Source organism: Cydia strobilella, chromosome Z (assembly GCF_947568885.1).
Source record: "Cydia strobilella chromosome Z, ilCydStro3.1, whole genome shotgun sequence".
Taxonomy (NCBI): Eukaryota; Metazoa; Arthropoda; class Insecta; order Lepidoptera; family Tortricidae; genus Cydia; species Cydia strobilella.
The window spans coordinates 43,310,037-43,329,756 of NC_086068.1; the positions used below are offsets into that span (position 1 = coordinate 43,310,037).

Consider the following 19,720-nt stretch of genomic DNA (forward strand, 5'->3'; position numbering starts at 1 on the left):
ATGATCGTACGTGAAGCAGGTCTACAAAATGTCAGGAACAAATGCAAAAAACATGCCGCGGCTGGTGCATTTGCAAAACCAGGCAGCTTAAATTTCCACTTCTGTCTGTGCAGTGGATCTTCTAATATATAAAATAAATGTACTTTATTGCGTTGTTTCATTCAAAATATTAAGAACTAAAAATATATATATATATATATATTAGCCTTTAGTGTGTTTAAAACAGTACCTAAACCCTACTTCACGGACGATCATGCATTAAATTGAGATCACCCTGACCCAAGCTTAATATTATTTTTTATCTTCCGTACCTACATCAACAGATTTATATAATAAACTATTTATTTTTACTAAATAAGTGAAGATTTAAGATTTTTTTTTGCTTTGAGGTTTCTGTTATACTTAAAAAAATGGTAATTATCAAAAAAAAACTAAAACACGTCGCGTCGAACTTCCTCCCCACTAAATGTACCGTGGCTCTCGATGGCTCCCGGTCTGAATATACTTACTCAAAACTAGCTAAGAATCTAAGAATCAACTGTGCCAAGTTTCAGCGCGTAGTCACAAAGTGCAGGGTTCCCATACAACGGTGTGCAGTATCAAACCAGCCAGGTCAGATAAATCAGCAAATGAAATACCGCAGTGGCGACGGCGGTCTCGACGATATACTCGGTGATGGCAACGGTCTGAATTTCCCTGCCGGTGGGCATGGCTTGTGGCGTGGCGCCGCCCAGCAACTCCACAGGCTTGTCCAGGGCGTTCAGCTGCTGCGCCAGACAGTGCAGCACGGTGTGCAGCATGCAGAAGTCCACCACACCCATCTGCATGTCACATGTTGTCACAAGGTGAGTTCAGATCTGGCGAATACGCTTATATCGCGCTATTCGCGGACCATTAGCGAAAGAATCGCTTACTGCTCGGGTGTGTTCGTAGTACTAGGTATGTGAACCGCGCGTGCAATGCCTGTAATTTTTTTGTGTGAAACGTGAGTGAAATTTCCAAATGTCTTTAAAAACCCCGTAGGGGTCGGATCAAAAACTAAGTAATGAGGGCTGCTATCACGCTCAATTTCGCCGCTAGCGGCGCTAGTGTAGATGGAGGTCTAAAAGTGCCAACTTAACTACTATATCCATAATTAAACAGGTTAAAAAAACGGCAAATGTAGACGTTAAAATAGCTTTGTGTATAGATTTAACGTATAATTTTATAAAAATAAGCATAGAAGTATTTTGAGATCTGTTTTTCTGGACCACCATCAACAGTGGCGCCAACTGGTGAGCAGAAAAACGCTAGCGCTCATTAAGTCCGAATCACGCTTGACTGCACATTTTTAATAGGTTTTCCTGTCATCTATAGGTAAGGTACAATTCATTTGTTTACGTTACATGTCCGTCTTTGGGTCACAAACTTACATGTGTACCAAATTTCTATTTCATATGTGTTCAGTAGTTTCGAAGAAAATAGGCTGTGATAGACGAACAGACAGACAGACGCACGAGTGATCCTATAAGGGTTTTTCCTTTTGAGGTACGGAACCTTAAAAATTAAGAGTTCCTGCTCGTACTTCTTCTTACTACTCAGTTAGAGCTTCGTGCTTACCTCCGGCGTGCCGATTGCTAGGTCGATCATGGACCGGATGTCCGTTAGAACCGATGCACCAGTACCAGATGCAGAACCTGTACCAGAAACCAGAGGAATAAATATTTCCTGGAGAGCGATTGTTCCTGCCTAAACTGTACCAAACTAGGGAACATATAAAAACATTTTTTTTGTATAGGAGGTGCAAGCACACACTGCTTGCCCTTAGAGTTGGTCAAAGGCGCCTAGCCTTTCAAAGCATACACCGGAGAATTTGGGACGGGTACTGCCGTGGCCGGGTGGTCTAGTGGTCAGGACGTTAGCCGCGTAAGCTGAAGACGCTGGTTCGATTCCCGCCTCGGTCACCAGTGGACTTAGTAACTTTTTTATTTTTTTTATTTATTTATTGGTATTAAGGATAACAACAGCCGTAAATATAACTAAGACATAATTATGTTTACATAAAACAAGGCCAATAACAGTCATCCATTGAGTTACATTATGTAACGATAAAAAAAAAAAACAAAAAAAACAAACAAAACACGAGAATGTACATTACATAAACACAAATGCTCGCTGCGCTAGAAGTACTACATATTGGTTGTAAAATATTTAAGTAATATAGTTTAATTTACTTCTTAAAATTATTTTAATTTCACTTAATCTAATTCTGATACAAAAACATGAAACATGCAATAGTTACAAGTCAGACGTCAGCCAAAATCCACAAAATTAAGCACCTGGACCTGAAGTTTTATAACTAATAGAATAAGTAGGAATAAGAATTTAGAAAGTTATCTTCCTATAACGTAGGTACAACTAATTGCATTTCCCTGGCACACAGGAGCACATAGCTTGAAAAAGTTATGATATATTAAATACTTACTTAGATAAATTGTAATAGGATGTATATCATGTATATATACCTATTTAACAAACGAATTATTACCGGTACCTACTGAAATTAAATGTAAATTACAAGAATAATTAAAATTCAAGCAGAAACTGATTTTGTAGTTATTAAATTTCATTTTCTCTCAACAAAACGGAATATATATATATTTTTTAAATTTATATTTAGACCCTACAAAAGGATCAGCAGTGCAAAATTCAGTGTTATACAAGTGAGGGATTCGTGATAACACGGAATAGAACCGTAGTTAGTGGAGTGGAAGGGAACATGAAACAGAGTTGTGTGCTGAGTTCGACGTCTTGGAACTCGAAACGATAGGCCAGATAATAGTTCAGGACAGTCTAAACGATTTCTAATTATGTCGAAAAGTAGACTCATATCAGCCAATTTGCGCCTATCCTCAAGTAAAAGGAGTTTATATTCCCGGCAATTACCCTCGTACCCAACAGATGTTTTCTATTTAATATAATTTATAATTTAAATGAGCTACAAATTTCTTTTGGATTTTTTCGATGCGGTCATTATGAACAACGTAACAAACCGACCAGATAGGTGATGCATATTCAAGGATGGATCTCACATATGCATAATATACCACTTTTAGACATGACAAGCTTTGGAAAGGTTTACAGGTCCTCATGACGAAGCCTAAACTGCGATTAGATATGATCTGTTAACAATGGAGTCAACGTGATTTCTCATTGTCATTTTGGAACCTAGAATTACACCCAGGTCACACACAACATCGACTCTGTTTAACGCTACGCCATTAAAGTGATATGAGTAATTGATTGGCTTAGGACTTCGAGTAAAACTTCTACACTGACACTTAGTAACACTAATTGTTATCTTATTACGGGAATAATAATCGACTAGGTTATTAAGATCATTCTGCAGGAGTTCGCAGTCTGCTAAAGATTTAACACGCATAAAAACTTTTTTATCATCTGCATATAATAAATGGCGTGCGGTGACAAAACACGTATTTATGTCGTATATGTAAGCATTATAAAAAAGAGGACCGAGATGTGAGCCTTGGGGCACGCCGGAGGGAATATCGATGTAATCTGACCTGAAGCCGCCAAGAACTACAGCTTGGGAACGATTAGTGAGGTATGATTTGACCCATCTGAGCAAGTCTCTATGAATTCCTAGTGCTTCAAGCTTCATGAGAAGTATAGCGTGGTTGGTTCTTTGGTGTATGTTATCTATTTCAGTTTATAATTTATACCAAACTTCATTTTTTTTTTATCCTAAATATTTGTGTGAACAAAACCATTATTTTTTAATTTAATTTGTTAACGTCACGTGCACGTCATTTGAAGAATGACCGAGAGCTATTAGGCAGGTATAACGAATTAGGTACTTCACTTTCACAGTAGGTATTTATTATCATCACATTTTAAGAGCATTTGGGAATACAAAACATTATTTAATCTGATGCTTTGTGAACGAGTAGGCAAATTTAATTATACCTATGCTCTTTCTTTCTGCGGATTAATGAGTATAATAATATTGTAAATTTAAGTAGATAGTGACATTAAAGAAGCCGCGATGGAACCTATGTATGCATTGTTTTTCATCACAAATGTTGATGATAAGTATGAAATAGATCAACGCGGGACATCACTATAATAATTATAGGGGCGTAGCACAACCTACCTGCTGGTGCATTATAGGGGCGTAGTACAACCTACCTGCTAATGCATTACAGGGGCGTAGCACAACCTACCTACTGATGCATTGTAGGGGCGTAGCACAACCTACCTACTGGTGCATAATAGGGGCGTAGCACAACCTACCTGCTGGTGCATTATAGGGGCGTAGCACAACCTTCCTACTGATGCATTGTGGGGGCGTAGCACAACCTACCTACAGGTGCATTATAGGGGCGTAGCACAACCTACCTGCTGGTGCATTATAGGGGCGTAGCAGAACCTTCCTACTGATGCATTGTGGGGGCGTAGCACAACCTACCTACTGGTGCATTATAGGGGCGTAGCACAACCTACCTACTGGTGCGTTATAGGGGCGTAGCACAACCTACCTGCTGGTGCATTATAGGGGCGTAGCACAACCTTCCTATTGATGCATTGTGGGGGCGTAGCACAACCTACCTACTGGTGCATTATAGGGGCGTAGCACAACCTACCTGCTGGTGCATTATAGGGGCGTAGTACAACCTACCTGCTAATGCATTATAGGGGCGTAGCACAACCTACCTACTGATGCATTGTAGGGGCGTAGCACAACCTACCTACTGGTGCATTATAGGGGCGTAGCACAACCTACCTGCTGGTGCATTATAGGGGCGTAGCACAACCTTCCTACGGATGCATTGTGGGGGCGTAGCACAACCTACCTACTGGTGCATTATAGGGGCGTAGCACAACCTACCTACTGGTGCATTGTAGGGGCGAAGCACAACCTACCTGCTGGTGCATTATAGGGGCGTAGCACAACCTACCTGCTGGTGCATTATAGGGGCGTAGCACAACCTTCCTACGGATGCATTGTGGGGGCGTAGCACAACCTACCTACTGGTGCATTGTAGGGGCGTAGCACAACCTACCTACTAGTGCATTATAGGGGCGTAGCACAACCTACCTGCTGGTGCGGTGGCGTAGCGTGAACTAGATCTAGCCGTGGGCGAAATCGCATCTGCGAGGCCCTTTTCGTCCACAGTGCCCGAAGGGGCCTCGCGCGATGCCCCCTTGGGGTGCGAGGCTGTGGGCGACGGCCCACTTCGCCCACGCCTAGCTACGCCACTGAGCTTGTGCATTACAGGGGCGTAGCACAACCTACCTGCTGGTGCATTATAGCTTAACTCGAAAACAAAAACTTGACATTGACAATTTACTGGTCTACTAATGGTACAAACTGATCCCGTGCGCTTTGGAGGGTTACCACCTTGAGGCGTAAATTCGAAAATTAAAACTTCAATTGCTACTTCGCGCCAATATCTAGAGGGCTTCTGTGCTACCCCTAAAATTCACCCACCCTTTCTATAGCACAGTGCGAACTTTACTAGGAGCTTACTACTACTTACTAGCGAGCTGCAACATTGCAAGGACACATTATGAATGAATAAATTTATAAAGTGGTCATGCAACTTGGCGGCTGAGTAAGTATCTATTTCGTTCACGTGATTCAACTAATTGGATGAGTTTGGTACCCCTTTAAGTACCCCCAAGTACTACAGATGACACATATATGGTTGCGGAAACTTTCCAAAAAATCTGAAAAGTAGAGTTCTGGGAAATAAATAAAAAATACAAGCAATAAAGTTTAGAAAATTTCATTCCTCATGCTAAGTTTTGACAAATTAATGAATTATTCCATGTGGATGCTTTAAAGTTATGGAAAGTTCCCGATGGCACATCATCCAGAACAAAACTATTTCTAGAATTTACCCTGGTCTGTTTGTTCGTGGTAAGCATGTTACGAGCAATTTGTAAAGGTATAGTTGATGGTTAAACCAAATTGTCAGTTAATAAGAACAAAAAAAACTATACTCATCCTTTTCTTTTGGATGCTAGTACAAAGATAGTAGGATTCTCTCTGTCTACAGTCCTCTGGCAAAATATAATTGATAAAGACTGTACAGGACCAAATCCGGGCATGCATGATCTGGTATATATATCTTTTTACCGGATGCACATATTTAAGCGGTACTTTTATTTTAATAATTTGTAATTATAGTTTTATCTACTGAAAATACAACCATATTGCAAAACATTTTTTGGACATTGTGTTTTGATAATCTTCACTCGCTTCCTGCTACAAAGCCACAATTTTATTTATATTTTTATAAACTGTCGCTCATACTCATTAAAATGTCATCTTACCAAAAACATCCTATTTGAAACTTCTACTTGAGGTACCTAGTCAGGAAGACTTTCGACTCCAGGCACTGAAAGTCGTTTTTATATGGGAGGCATTTTTTGTAAAAAGTCACATCACTAAAGTTAAAACACCTCAGAATTATCTCAATCTGAATATAATTAGAAAAGTTTTAACTATTGTAGAAAGATAATGTAATCTATATCTTCTATATATACATATAAATCAATCCCATTTCACTTGGTCACGGGGCATCACGCATCACGCGTGAACGGGTGGATCAATTTCGCAAATTATTTTTTGTTGTGTTTGTTATTGTCAGGAGAAGGTTCTTATAAATGAAAGAATAAGACTGCGAAAAAAATATAGATAGATATAGATGAAACTAAGTTCGCCAGGTCATTTAGTGAGGTATAATTTGGCTTGTATAATAGAAAATAATAAAATGTTTTTATAGGAGAATTTGGTAAACTGCCAGAAGACATTGTACAAAAAAATAGGTACTGTGGAATATACACTGAGTTATTATTACTACAGAGACGACGTACCAGACAATAAAGATGTCGCAATCACAAACTGTACCACGCGAACAAAACGTCGTAAAGGCCGTATAATTCATGGCGCTTACGCGTTTAGGTCGCGAGATTCACGCTCAGCTTCTATGGTTTGAATTGATGCCAAAACGGCAGCAACTCATGGCGCAAAGTACTGGTTCTCGGTGACGGTTCTACACGTTAGTAATGATTATTAGGTACTTTGATGATAATTTGTGGTTACAAATTATTAAAAAAAGTGCTGCTTGATAATATTTAATTTAAAAGATGTACCATATCATGCAATTCATGCATGCCCGGATTTTGTCCCGTATAGTCTTACTGTACTTACAGGTAATCTTAATTATTAATGTAACGCACCTGCCATATTCAGTTTATCGTAAACATATATATGTTAACGAATAATTAGAAACGTGAGCAATAAACTATACGAAAAACGAAAAATGATCCAAAATATTTCATTGAATATATAAATCAAATGTAAACATCGTTATTATTTACTACAACAAAATTCATTGACTTTGATTTTGACATAAACCTTTTTTTAAATGACATATGTCTAATACTGGTGTGCCAGAACTTATTGGTACATTTGTTTTTAATCACCTACTTTTCTACATAATCTGAGACTTTGTCAGCCTTTAGCTATAGTCCGACAAGAAATATTAGGAAATTGTAGGCGCCATTTCCTACGTAACTGTCACATTTTGGATGTGACCCTTCAAAATCTTCTATGTATTGTCCCTGAGTGTTGTCCGTTCTTAAGAAAAGGTTGCCAGTTATTAACATAAAAATATTTTACTACAGCAACATTGCTAGAACCGGCTTGGTCTATACCATAGACATAGTATAGTAGTTATAGTAGTTACATCCTATATATTATACTACCCTTTGTTACATAGTCTATACAATTTCAGGAAAAAATCAAACTATTTTATCAAATATATTTTGATTTGTCTTTTATGAAGTAGACGTGTATTTATTTTATATCTGGCCGGTAAGAATATAGACAAGACAAAAGTGTAATGTCAATGATGTCATTAAAGTGTTTGAACTCAAAAATATCAAATTTTCATATAAAACGATTTGTTTACTTGAAATATGTTTACCTATTTATCTATATATATAAACGTTAAAGTCCTGACTGACTGACTCACTTAAATCAACGCCCAGCCCAAACCGTTGAACCTTGAGAGCTGAATTTTTCACAATAGGTAGCTTTTATGACGTTAGTAAGAAGGGGTTTTTCAAAATTCATCCCCTAAGGTGGTGAAAAAGGGGTTGAAAGTTTGTATGATCATAATTTTTTTTGAGCGCGGGACTTGAAACTTCGTATAAAGGCATATTATTAAAATACAAGAAAAGTGATTTCAGCGTTTTAAAAATTCATCCCCTAAATGGGTTAAAAAAGGGTTGAAAGTTTGAATCCATCACAAATACTTTGAAACTTCCTAGAAAGGCATAATAGCCGATTACAAAAAAATTCAACCCCTAAGGGGGTTAAAAGGGGATGAAAGTTTGTCTTGGGGTTTAAATTTTATAATATAAATGTTTATTAATTATAATAAAAAAATAAGAAAACTCATTTCAGCGTTTTTAAAAATTCATCCCCCAATGTGGACCAAAGGGGTTGAAAGCTTGTATGGAGATCAAATATTTTTGTGAGTGTGGGACTAAATAATAATGGGAAAGTAATTTCAGCGTTTTTAAATATTCATCCCCTAAAAGGGTTAAAAAGGGGTTGAAAGTGAATCTATTACAAATGCAATGCTACAAAAGATTCCAAAAAAGTTATTTCAACGTTCTTAAAAATTCAACCCAGAGGGGTTAAAAAGGGGATGTAAGTTTATATGTGGTACGAATTTTCTTTTAAGCTAGGAACTTGACACTTGGTAAAAAGGGCATTATATTAAAATAGACGGAAACGGATTACTTTGCGAAAGACAAATTTCATGCGTTGTATAATTGATTAACCGTCCCTACTGATATCTTTTGCTGCATAATGTTCTATATTATGCTCATGTAGAATATATAACCACCAATATACAAATCCACGCGTACGAAGTCGCGGGCAACGGCTAGATAATTTATAAAATAAAAACTATTCATATGCACGAGCAACATATCTAAATGCGTCTTCTCACAGACCTATTTAAACCGTTGTAGTACCCAGAAACAACAATAATTGCATTTCAAGGTATGAAATATATTAATTGTTAAATAAAAATAAGCGTTCTAATTGCCAAATTCAAATATAATAATTTAATATTACTATCCCCGTAAGAGCCGCGGACGCTATATCGCGTCCGAAATTATAATAAAAAGTCATCATAGATGTAAAACCTCATATTGTTTAAGCTGGCAAATTTAGACCCCTAGTGGCAATTAGAACGAGGTTAGTTATTAGGAAGTTAGGTTATATTGTTTAATTTGTGACTTTTGTTTCAAAGAGTGAATCAGCAGATGGCTTGAGCGTGAGATAATAATATAATCCTGGGCCCTCATATCTTTTCCTTGAAAAAGCTCAAAGTCCACGTATCTGCCGCATATCTAGACTAGTTTCCCGGTGCAGAAAATGTCCGATAACCGGATAAATATAATAACAACTTGTTGCCATTTGCCATATCAATGTTTGTTTTTGTTTTGGGCTGATAGATGTGATATGATAACAATTTACATTTTTCGAATCAAGCTCTTTTGATCCTAAAAGGAATGAAAATATTTATATCAAAGAATATAATACTCACTAGGAGATTTATATCCTAATAATACGTAACTGTTTTGTTACCTTTTCTATTTAAATAATTTCTAAATATAGTAATCAATCAATCAAATATCTTTTAACGTATTTATTTATTTATTTGTGATGTGCTAATTTAAAAACCTCACCCCAACAAAAAGTAAAAAAAATACAAAAAAAAATTCCCTCGCCGGGATTCGAACCCAAATCCATTAGCTTGAACTGGATTACTACCAAACCAATACCCGCCAGGCTACGCCGGTTGTCAATTTTAGTTCCATTGCTAATGTCAAAAATTATACAAGGAGAGCGCCACGACTGCCACGAGTATAAACGAACTTTTGAAGGGGACATTTTTTTGTATGGAGTTATCGTTCTCCTCCTAGTTAGTATTGTATTATTTGGGTAAAATAGGGGATACTATTGCAATGTTCTGCCACCAGAGTGCAGCACTAGCCTTTTTAGTAAACCTCAGAGTAAATTATACATACTGTACCTTTAACAGGTTTTTGACAAGTTTTCAGATAATAAAAAATGACATTAATGCATAAAGGCGGTTTGCTTACAGAGGACCTACCGGGAAACGTGAATCCGAAATTTCGCTATCTGCCTCTTTATCGCTCGAATATGTAAGAATGACAGAGATGTTAGATAACAAAATTTAGATTTTCTTGTTCCGCGATAGACCCTCAGACTGTGGGTAGTGGCGCCCTCTACGCAGAGTTTCGCCTAATATTCCCTATTCTGTCTTGTTTAGAGGTAATGAGCGTAATGACAATTCTTGTGAAAATTTGGTTGGTTCTGTAATTAATAACTCAGTGAAAAACGCCTGAAACTGCGACGCTGCTACTATGTATATGTACTGGACAAAAAGAATCATACACGAAAAATATACTTTCTTATACAACTCCTTTTGTGAACTTCGCCTCTTGTTGGTATATGTACATAGAAAACTTATAGTACATGTAATGAGCTATAATAGCATTAAAACATATTTCTGTGATTATCATAATCATGTCTTCTAGAGCGTGATTACATCGACTGTGTCATTTTACTCTGGACAAAATAAATAATACAAATGCTTTATGAGAGATAATAAAATATACAATACAATAACCTTAATTTATAATTAATAACAGTGAACTGAATTGTATTATTCTTGACAATTCTCAGTCATTTTCATGTATTACTCAAACGTTCAAGATGCCAAGAAAACAGATTTCCATTGATGTTCGCAATCTCGGTTGGAGCTGGACAACACATTCGTAAAAAAACCCATTAAAAACAGGGAACTTAGGCGAACTTGCCTGGAGCCGGTCGCAGGCGATCAACAAATCAATGGGTTGATGCTAGTATTGTTCGATGCGTGAAGTTAAATCCAAAAACATCGTCGCGAGCTTGTCGCGAGTTGTTAGGACACAGTACTCTACTTGGAACACAGTCCTTATGGCGTATCATGGGTATATTGCATCAAATTAAAGGTATGGCCTCCTTTTATGGGGTAATTGTAGTGATATAAACAGGGCATTTATAGCCCAAAAAAAATGTATAAGGGCAATGTGTGGGATTGGTCCGCGGGATTCTTGTAAACCTTTATTTGACAAACATGAAATTTTGATACTACCCTGCATGTACATTTTCGAGGCAGCAGTTTTTGTAAAAAAATACCCAGATCTTCTTAAAAAGGCCATAGGTGTTTACCATAGAAATACAAGATATCCTCACAAACTTGTATTAGACTTCGTTCCGAACAGTTCACTTTTAATAAAAAATAGCTATTATTTATGTATAAAAATATTTAATGCCCTTCCTGAAAATATCAAACCCCAGCCTCTAAATCCATTCAAAGCCCAACTATGTACTTGGCTCAAAAACAGGTGTTTTACTCTTTAAATGAGTTCCTCCAAATATAGTAATATTAAATAGAAATTATAGTTTTAAGTAAACAATGTAATAGATTAAGACCACCTACGTATAGCTTTAAGATAACATTTGCATGCTTAACCAGCAAAATATGTCACTGTACGGGAAAACCTTTCCAATATCACCTTGTTGTACCATATTTTATGCAAATAATAGTAGCTTGTGTCATAAGGGAGCAAAATGACATATTTACGGCGAGGGCGTACATTGAATCCTAAACGAAGCGAAGGATTCTAAAATAGAATCCTGAGCATAGTGAGGGATTCAAGTGTTAACGCCCAAGGTGGAAATAATTTTGCTACCATGTGACACATACCTACTGTTTTTCACATCACCTATGAGGAAATTGTTGTTACAAAGTATTATTTAACCTAAAAACATTGTATTCAAAAAAGAAAAAAAAACATGTAGTAGAACAGAAAAGTGCTACTTAGATCCTCCCTAGCAGGGAAGAAAATTGCCACTTTGATCCCTCCTAGCGGGAAAGAAAAATCCCCTTTTCGAATAGGTAACGTGAAAAAGAATTTTATTTATTTATTATTTATAAATAACTAATAATAATAACTCCACGGCCGACTTCGGCCACGGCGACTGCTGTCAACTCCGTTGCTGTCGGTGGTGTGCTCGCAAGTGGCTGATGTAGCCGATCTTGTTACTTAAAGTTCGCGAACATTGCGGGCATGCGAGCACACCATCAACAAAGTTATAGGGTATTGCCGCGGGTGGTCTGGGTTTGGTCAGTTCTCGAACTAGCCCTCGCAGGCTCAGAGAAAATGGTTTGAAAAATTGTCTAGGATCTAAGCAACCATTTATTAGCAGTACTAACAAAAAAAGCGTGTTACATTTGCGAAGAAACATATTTGAATTGGGACTTGGAGTAATGGAAGTCAGTATTATGGACTGATTGAAGATAATTTCAGTAATTTAGACGACAAATCCGGTTTAGGGTGTGGCGTAAGCCTTGCAAAGCATTGGTAGAAAGTATACCTATAAAAATACTGTTAAGCAGATGGAGGCAATGTTATGGTGTGGGGCTCATTTGCTTGATCTGAACTTGGCATCATACCTCAAATTGATGTAATAATGACTTCTGAAGGTTATATTAATAGCTTGCAAGAATATTTAGATATTTCACTGCTTAAATTTGGCTTGGAGGACCGGTATCTATTTCGGCAAGACCGCAGCACATAGCTAAAATATCTGCTGCATTCTTGAAAGGCCTCCACAATCGCCCGATATTAACCCGATTGAGAACTTGTGGTGAAATTTGGATGGCAAAATTAACAAAACAAATGTCACTCACAAGGATTCCTACTTCAGAGCTGTGGAAGAAGATTGTCCAAACTCCAAAGCGTGTAACTTGATTAGCAGCAGTGTTGAGCGCAAAAGGAGGCCACACAATATATTAGACTAAGTTTAATTTGAAATTGTGCTTACTGTATGATTTAAATTGTGAACAAAACAAAATGAAGTGCTATCGATAAATACGTTTGTAAATAAATAATTTTAATGAATCTTGAAATTTCATTATGTATGTATAATAAGCCATGAAATGTGCTACAAGGTTTTCTAAGGCATAAGGTATATAGAGGTATTAATAAAGTAGTACACACATAGAAACTTTCATTTTCGTGCAAGTGTATGATACTCTTTGTCCAGCACTGTACCTACTGGCAGAGATTAAAGTTGTAAAGGAAACTTGCCAAATGTATCTGAAAAAAAAAACTACATTCGTTATAAATTATGTTTTTTTCCGCCAAGATGTAAAAAGAAATAACGTGTAGTGTGCAGAATAACAGATTGAATTCCTTAATTACCTATTGTGATTATCTGCTAAGAGTTCATTGTTTTTGGTCCCATGCAAAACGAAGTCATTGCATCGAGAGATGTGAAAAGTCTATGAATAGAGGATATCCTTTAATAGGATTTAAGAGTGGCGAGCGGTTTGCGGGTGCTTTTGAGTTTATTTTAAGCCTCGCGGTGCTGAGTGCTTTGCCGTGTCGTGACGCCACCTCCCCGGCCGCGCTGCCATCACCGCCGCACCGCCTCGCGTCCGTGTTGCCTCGCTACGCTGGCCTAGCCGCCTCCTGCCTCGTTCTGTAAATATTATGGTTGTTCCTATAGCGCAGAGGTCGGCAAACTTTTGAGGAGAAGAGGCAAGCAGGCAGTAGAAATCTCCAGTTTCAGGAATGTTCAGCGGTTTAAGAGATCTCTGTTGTGTATTTTTTGTACTCGCATGAAGAGTATGTGGCTAGCGTGTGGCGGTGAGGTGCCAACCCCTACCCTACCTAGGCGAACTAAGCGACTCCTGGGTCCGCAACAACCAACATCTTCATTTGCGTGACTCTCTAATGAAGTAGGTAATGACGAGTCAATGCGCTCGATAAACGATGCAACGGCCCGAGCACAATTCGCATGTTGACATTGTTATTTTTTTAATTACCTACTTAAAAGTAAAACAAGTCAACAATTTGATTCAAAAATGGACATTTAACCGGCAGCTAAGTGATGGAAACAAGTGATGGTGACGAGCATTTCAGGAAACAGATGTTTAATAGGTAACACTAACTTAGGGGGCGTCCATTAATCGAGCGAGGTATTTCTTGAATCCCTCCTCCTACCCTAATCTCACGTGAGATTATTCAAAATTGTATTTTGAAAGATCTTACATGATAACCAACCCGTGAAACGTTGCCTCTCATTACACTATACTCAAAATTATACTTATATAATATCTAGGAGACCGAGCTTTGCTCGGAAAACATCTAAGTATAAATTCAAAAATGCGCGTTTCCCAGAGATAAGACTTAGCTAGATCGATTTTTCGCCCCCGAAAACCCCCATATAGCTAATTTGCTTAAGTGGCTCCTGTGATGTTGCTTATGCCCATGGGCGACGATGACCGCTTCCCATCAGGCGGCTCGTCTGCTCGTTTGCTGACTATCACATAAAATAAAATAATAATAATTTCATCGAAATCGTTAGAGCCGTTTCCGAACTATATAAATAACTATATAGGTATACACTATATACTCTTGCCTCTCATTACACTATACTCAAAATTATACTTAATATCTGGGAGACCAGCTTTGCTCGGAAAACATCTATAATATTAGTATGGATGGATATATATAGGTATATATAGTGGTTTACCTACAAGAATTGCTCGTTAAAACGAGCCTACGCTCGTTATAAGATTTATTGTATCTACACTCGGGAGCAAAAAAATCGACTCGTCACATTTTTTAGTTTTTTTAAATTTTTCTGAAAATGTTGAATATTTCAGTGAAAATGAAATTGCAGTAATATTGTTTATTAATTAAGCTATCAAAAACATTAACAACCGTTGAAATCGGTTTGGTAAATTTCAGGTTATTGTTATTTTTGTAGAAAACAACATTTTACCTGCTTTGATTATGCACGAGTTGCGCACCTTTCAGGGCCATAAAAACAGGTGTATCCGGTTATTTCTTATCCTATGAAGCACACGCCAGCCTAAGCTGCCGGTCGCCTTCACTGCGGCCCCGAAACCTGGCCCCGCTCAAACGGTATCACCAGGCTAGGGGTAGCGGGGTTGGATAACGGCCGGTAGCGATAAAGCTGGCCTACACCGGATCGCACAGCCGTCCACAAACTGACGGCGGAAGACCGCCCCACGAAGATGGGGCGCGAAAATTGACACAGTCTCCGAAACAGGAATGTTGGAGAGACCCCTCACACCCTCCCAAAGAGGGTATCGAGATGATGATACTTACTTATTTCTTATCAGTCTTTTATCAGAAGTTGACCTGTGCACATCTCCCGCAATCATTCCCTGCAAATTACCTGCAAGAAAATGGACATGACAGAAACTGAAGCCGGCCAAGTTATCGTCTTGCTCAATCAAGGCCTTACGCAGCGTGCAGTTGCTGAACAGCTGAATTTAAGTCAGTCTGCTGTTTCCAGAGTCAACCAAAAGTTCATTTGGCAGTCCAAAGTTTGGTTTCCAGTGAAACCTTGCTCGCAAACTTGGATCTGGCTGTCCCAGGTGCACATCGAGGAGAGAGGACCACTTCATCGTTACGGCCAGTCTTCGTGATCGACAGCGTACCGGCGTTGACATCCAGCAGCAGCTGATGCAGAACCGAGAGCAACCAGTCAGCAAGTGGACAGTTCGTCGAAGACTTAAGGAAGCCAACCTTACCCCAAAAAGGCCTGCCACAGGGCCCAAACTGACAGGGAGGCACCGGGACGCTCGTATGGATTTCGTAACCACTTACGAAAATTGGACGTACGAACAATGGAGCCGCGTACTCTTCAGCGATGAGTGCAGGGTGTGTCTCCATGGCAGTGACAGAAGAAGACGGGTGTACCGAAGACCTGGAGAACGATTTGCGCAGTGCTGCATCTCCGAGACGGTCGCCTACGGAGAGGGATCCGTCATGATGTGGGCGGGGATATCCATGGAGGGGAGGACCGAGCTGGTTTTCATTCCTGGTGGGGGCCGCGGAGGTGGTTTGAACGCAGATCGTTACATCACAGATATCCTGCAAGGTCATGTCGTCCCCTATGCAGGACTTTATGAGGAGGGGTTCCATCTCATGCAAGATAACGCCCCTTGTCATACCGCACGAGTCACGCGGGCATACCTTGTTGAGGTTGGCATCCCCACCCTTGCATGGCCACCTCTGAGTCCGGACTTCAACCCCATCGAGCACTTGTGGGATTATCTAAAAAGGAAGGTTCGAGCCCGGGATCCCGCTCCTGACACGATTTTGGCCCTGAAAGAGGCTTTGGTCGAGGAATGGGAAGCTTGTCCGCAAGATACCATCAGGAAGCTGATAAGATCCATGAAGAACCGGATTGCATGTAACTGTGTAATTGTCTTACATTAATAAATGAATTCATGAAATAAATTACTTTACATAAATTAGGTAAGTATGTAGAGTCTGTTCGGAAAGAAAAGAGTCGTGGAATGTATTGGGTTGGGCCCCGTACGTTCCACGACTTCTCTTTCCGCACAGACTCTATTCACTAATTAATCTAGACACGAGACACGACACGCGGACGCGGCAGCGTGTCCAGCCAAGTTCAAATCAAAAGTAACTGGCGACGCAGTAACGCACATTTATTCAAACTGGGTTGCCATCCGTCCGGGTTTCCCCGGATTTGTCCTAGTTTAGAGGACATCCGGGGAGCGTCCGAGCCGGGCTTCATTTGTAGTCCGGGTTTAAAAGTTTTTGGCCGCCCGCTACACACGCGGCACCGCGACACGACAAACCTGTTGACATGTCCGGGTTCTGTGCTCTAAAATCCGGGGTTTTCACGCGTCTTGTCCTGGTGTCAGGTGGAAAGTTGGAAACCCTACACTTGGCCGACAGAATACAATATACACTAATCACAAACCAATCAATGGTGGCTTTAAACAGTTTTAATTAGCTACCTAATTTAACTACCTAAATATACAGACTATACTATAGTCATTTGATTTGGAACAGTAATTCTTATAGTAGAGATGCATTTTTGTTTTAAGTATGATGGCAAGTATGTTGCCGCTGTGGACTAAAGGGGTAACACAGATGCACTGTTAATATTTATTTACGGAGCCTGCTGGTTCAGAAATCAATCCGTAGTCAGAGCGTACAACAAACACCACTTAATCAGATTCTTATTTATTTAGCACTAGAAAATACTCTTAACACACTCAGTCTAGACCTTAGGCACTAACTTTAAGCACTAAAAATACTAACACTATAGGTACTTTCACTATAACGTCACTTTAGCACAATACTAAGGTAAAATAACTAAGCGGTCCACGTAACAAGCACTAAACCAACTATTAACACTGATACTGTTCACTACTTTAGGGCACTTTCACTTTTCTTCCTGATTTTCCTTTTCTTCTTGTTGTTTCCGAGAGCGCGTATGCATGCACTTCATTGCTACTGGCTAGCTGCGCTTATTCTTTAGCTTAGTGACAGACGTCAAACGCATAAAACTGGTCAAGTGCGAGTTCGTTTAACTCGCGCACCGAGGGTTCCGTACAAATTTTCTCATGTAAATAGAACCACGAAAGACTTGACCAGAAGTATACTAGGCGTAATTAGCTCCATGCATGAATTTATTTTTATTTTTGGATTCATAATTTATATCGCTGGAACACCGGAAATGATAAAAATACTTTTGTAAACCTTAACATTATTTTATTAAAAAATATTTAAAATGTTGAAATTTTTTGAGCGGTTGAAACGCTCATAATTTTTGGCGCGAATTCGACAGAGCGTGATGACGTCACACATTGGGCGGTCCAACTGACGTTTGCTACTAATGACACTAATCTGTCGAACGCGTGACGTCACGTGGCGTTTCGAGCGTTTCGCTCACTAGCTATTCGCGGGAAATTTTTTGTACTTTTTATTTATAATTTTAAGTAATTAAATGGTAATTTAAAAACGGAAATGCATTTGTAACATGATATAACGGTAACAAACATCCGAATAAAACATATTTCGTTCAAATATAAACTTCATGGATGAGGCTAATTGTGTGTACACAATTGAGAATCTTCGGCGCTGTAGCGCCATCTATCGGCAAATTGGCTAACTAATTTGCGCGACCTGTATGTATGTTGGTTTTCAAGGATACTTTATTCTTTATCATTTGAACCGATTTCAACAATTTTTGTTTTATTTGAGAGAAGGTATTTTTAGTGTAATCTCATAGACAAGTATAATAAACACCCGCAAATGGGCTTAAATTGCAAATTAATAAGAAAATATTTTTTTATAATTAAAAAAAAAGTTTATAAGATAGACGTGTGATTATATTTTTCCTGTAATAATGTTATGTGATAATGTTATTATTATGTAAAAATTAAAAAAAAAAATTCGTTGGTAAACTTCGGAGATAAGGGGGGGGGGGTATTTTCTTCACATTTTCCTTCATAAGTCAATATTTTCACTATGAAAAACAAATAAAAAATAAAAAAATGTATTCGAGCTCTTTCAAATGATATCCCACTCGACCTAGTAACTAGACTTTGACTTTTTGCCCCCTCTTTATATTGGGCATTTTCCATAATTAATAAAAAATAAATAAAAAAATTACACTTCCAATGTGTTAAGGTTAGCGCTGTTCATAACATATTTAGCAATGTGACAGACAGACATAAGGGTTCCTTTTGTACATTTTTGGTACGGAACCCTAAAAATGGCGGACACCTCGCGGACACAATTTGTTCTCGACAGCTTGTCTATACATATTATGTATGTCAGTGGGTTATAAAGAAGAAAAGTACAAAAGATTATTTTTATTTCAGTAGAATTTTTGATTTTATTTATGCCAGCAATAGGCTAGATGACAAATTTTCATTAATTATATTAATCGATCAGGTTTATTTTTAGGATCTAATGTCCACATGGGTCCCATTCTTTTAAAGCAATACAGAAGTCAGAAAACTCAGAAATGATAGTCAAAGTCCGAGTCATACTTCACTCGCGAAACGCTCCTAAGAAATTGATAAGTGAACGTGACGTCAAGGCACCAAGGTCACTGAGATTTTTAATGTATGGACAAAACAAGAAAATTGCGTTTTTGTAGGTGAAATATTGCGTTTATGTATATAGTTGCCGTACAATCTTTTTTTTTTGGATAAAATGTAAGGAATCGAATGGTACCCTTACTTTTTTCCTTTTTGGAAGTTAAAAAAATTACTTAAATTTTGACTTTCAAGTCCTGTATTTTTGTATTATTACCATATATTATTTTAATATCTATGTTTCTATATTTCTATATTTATGTTACTAGACGTTGTTATAAAATTCAACAAGTGTCATCACATCATCCCTATTAGAGGTACAAACATAAGTCGCAGAACTTACTTAAACGACTGGACCGATATTGGGATGAAATGTTGTGTGTACATTTCAGTGGATTCCTGGATGGTTTAAAAAAAAAACAATTTGACCCGGTAGGTGGCGCTGGTGCTGTTGGTTTATAAGCACATTTTTATTTTTGTGGCGCTGTTTTTCCAGGAAAGAAGACTCAAGACTCGTTAGTCGAAATATGCACAAATTCGTTCTCACAAAACCATTCAGTACAATTTTATATGAATCAGAACCATATTTCACAGGTAAAACTCTAAAAGATGTAAAATTACCTATTAATTAATAATGACTGAAATAATTACTA

General features: G+C 38.2%; 2 protein-coding genes across 2 annotated transcripts in view; both read right to left on the reverse strand.

Annotated features, from left to right (window-relative positions):
- Positions 1–7,255, reverse strand: part of LOC134753770 (uncharacterized) — a 52,924-nt gene extending 45,669 nt beyond the window's left edge. Inside the window, exons 1-3 of the mRNA XM_063689708.1 lie at positions 7,249–7,255; positions 1,600–1,676; positions 639–821 (exon numbers count right to left, since the gene is read on the reverse strand). Of these exons, the coding sequence (XP_063545778.1) occupies positions 639–821; positions 1,600–1,676; positions 7,249–7,255 (267 nt within the window). The remainder of the gene's footprint in view (positions 1–638; positions 822–1,599; positions 1,677–7,248) is intronic.
- Positions 1–19,720, reverse strand: part of LOC134754971 (uncharacterized) — a 567,282-nt gene that overhangs the window by 256,520 nt on the left and 291,042 nt on the right.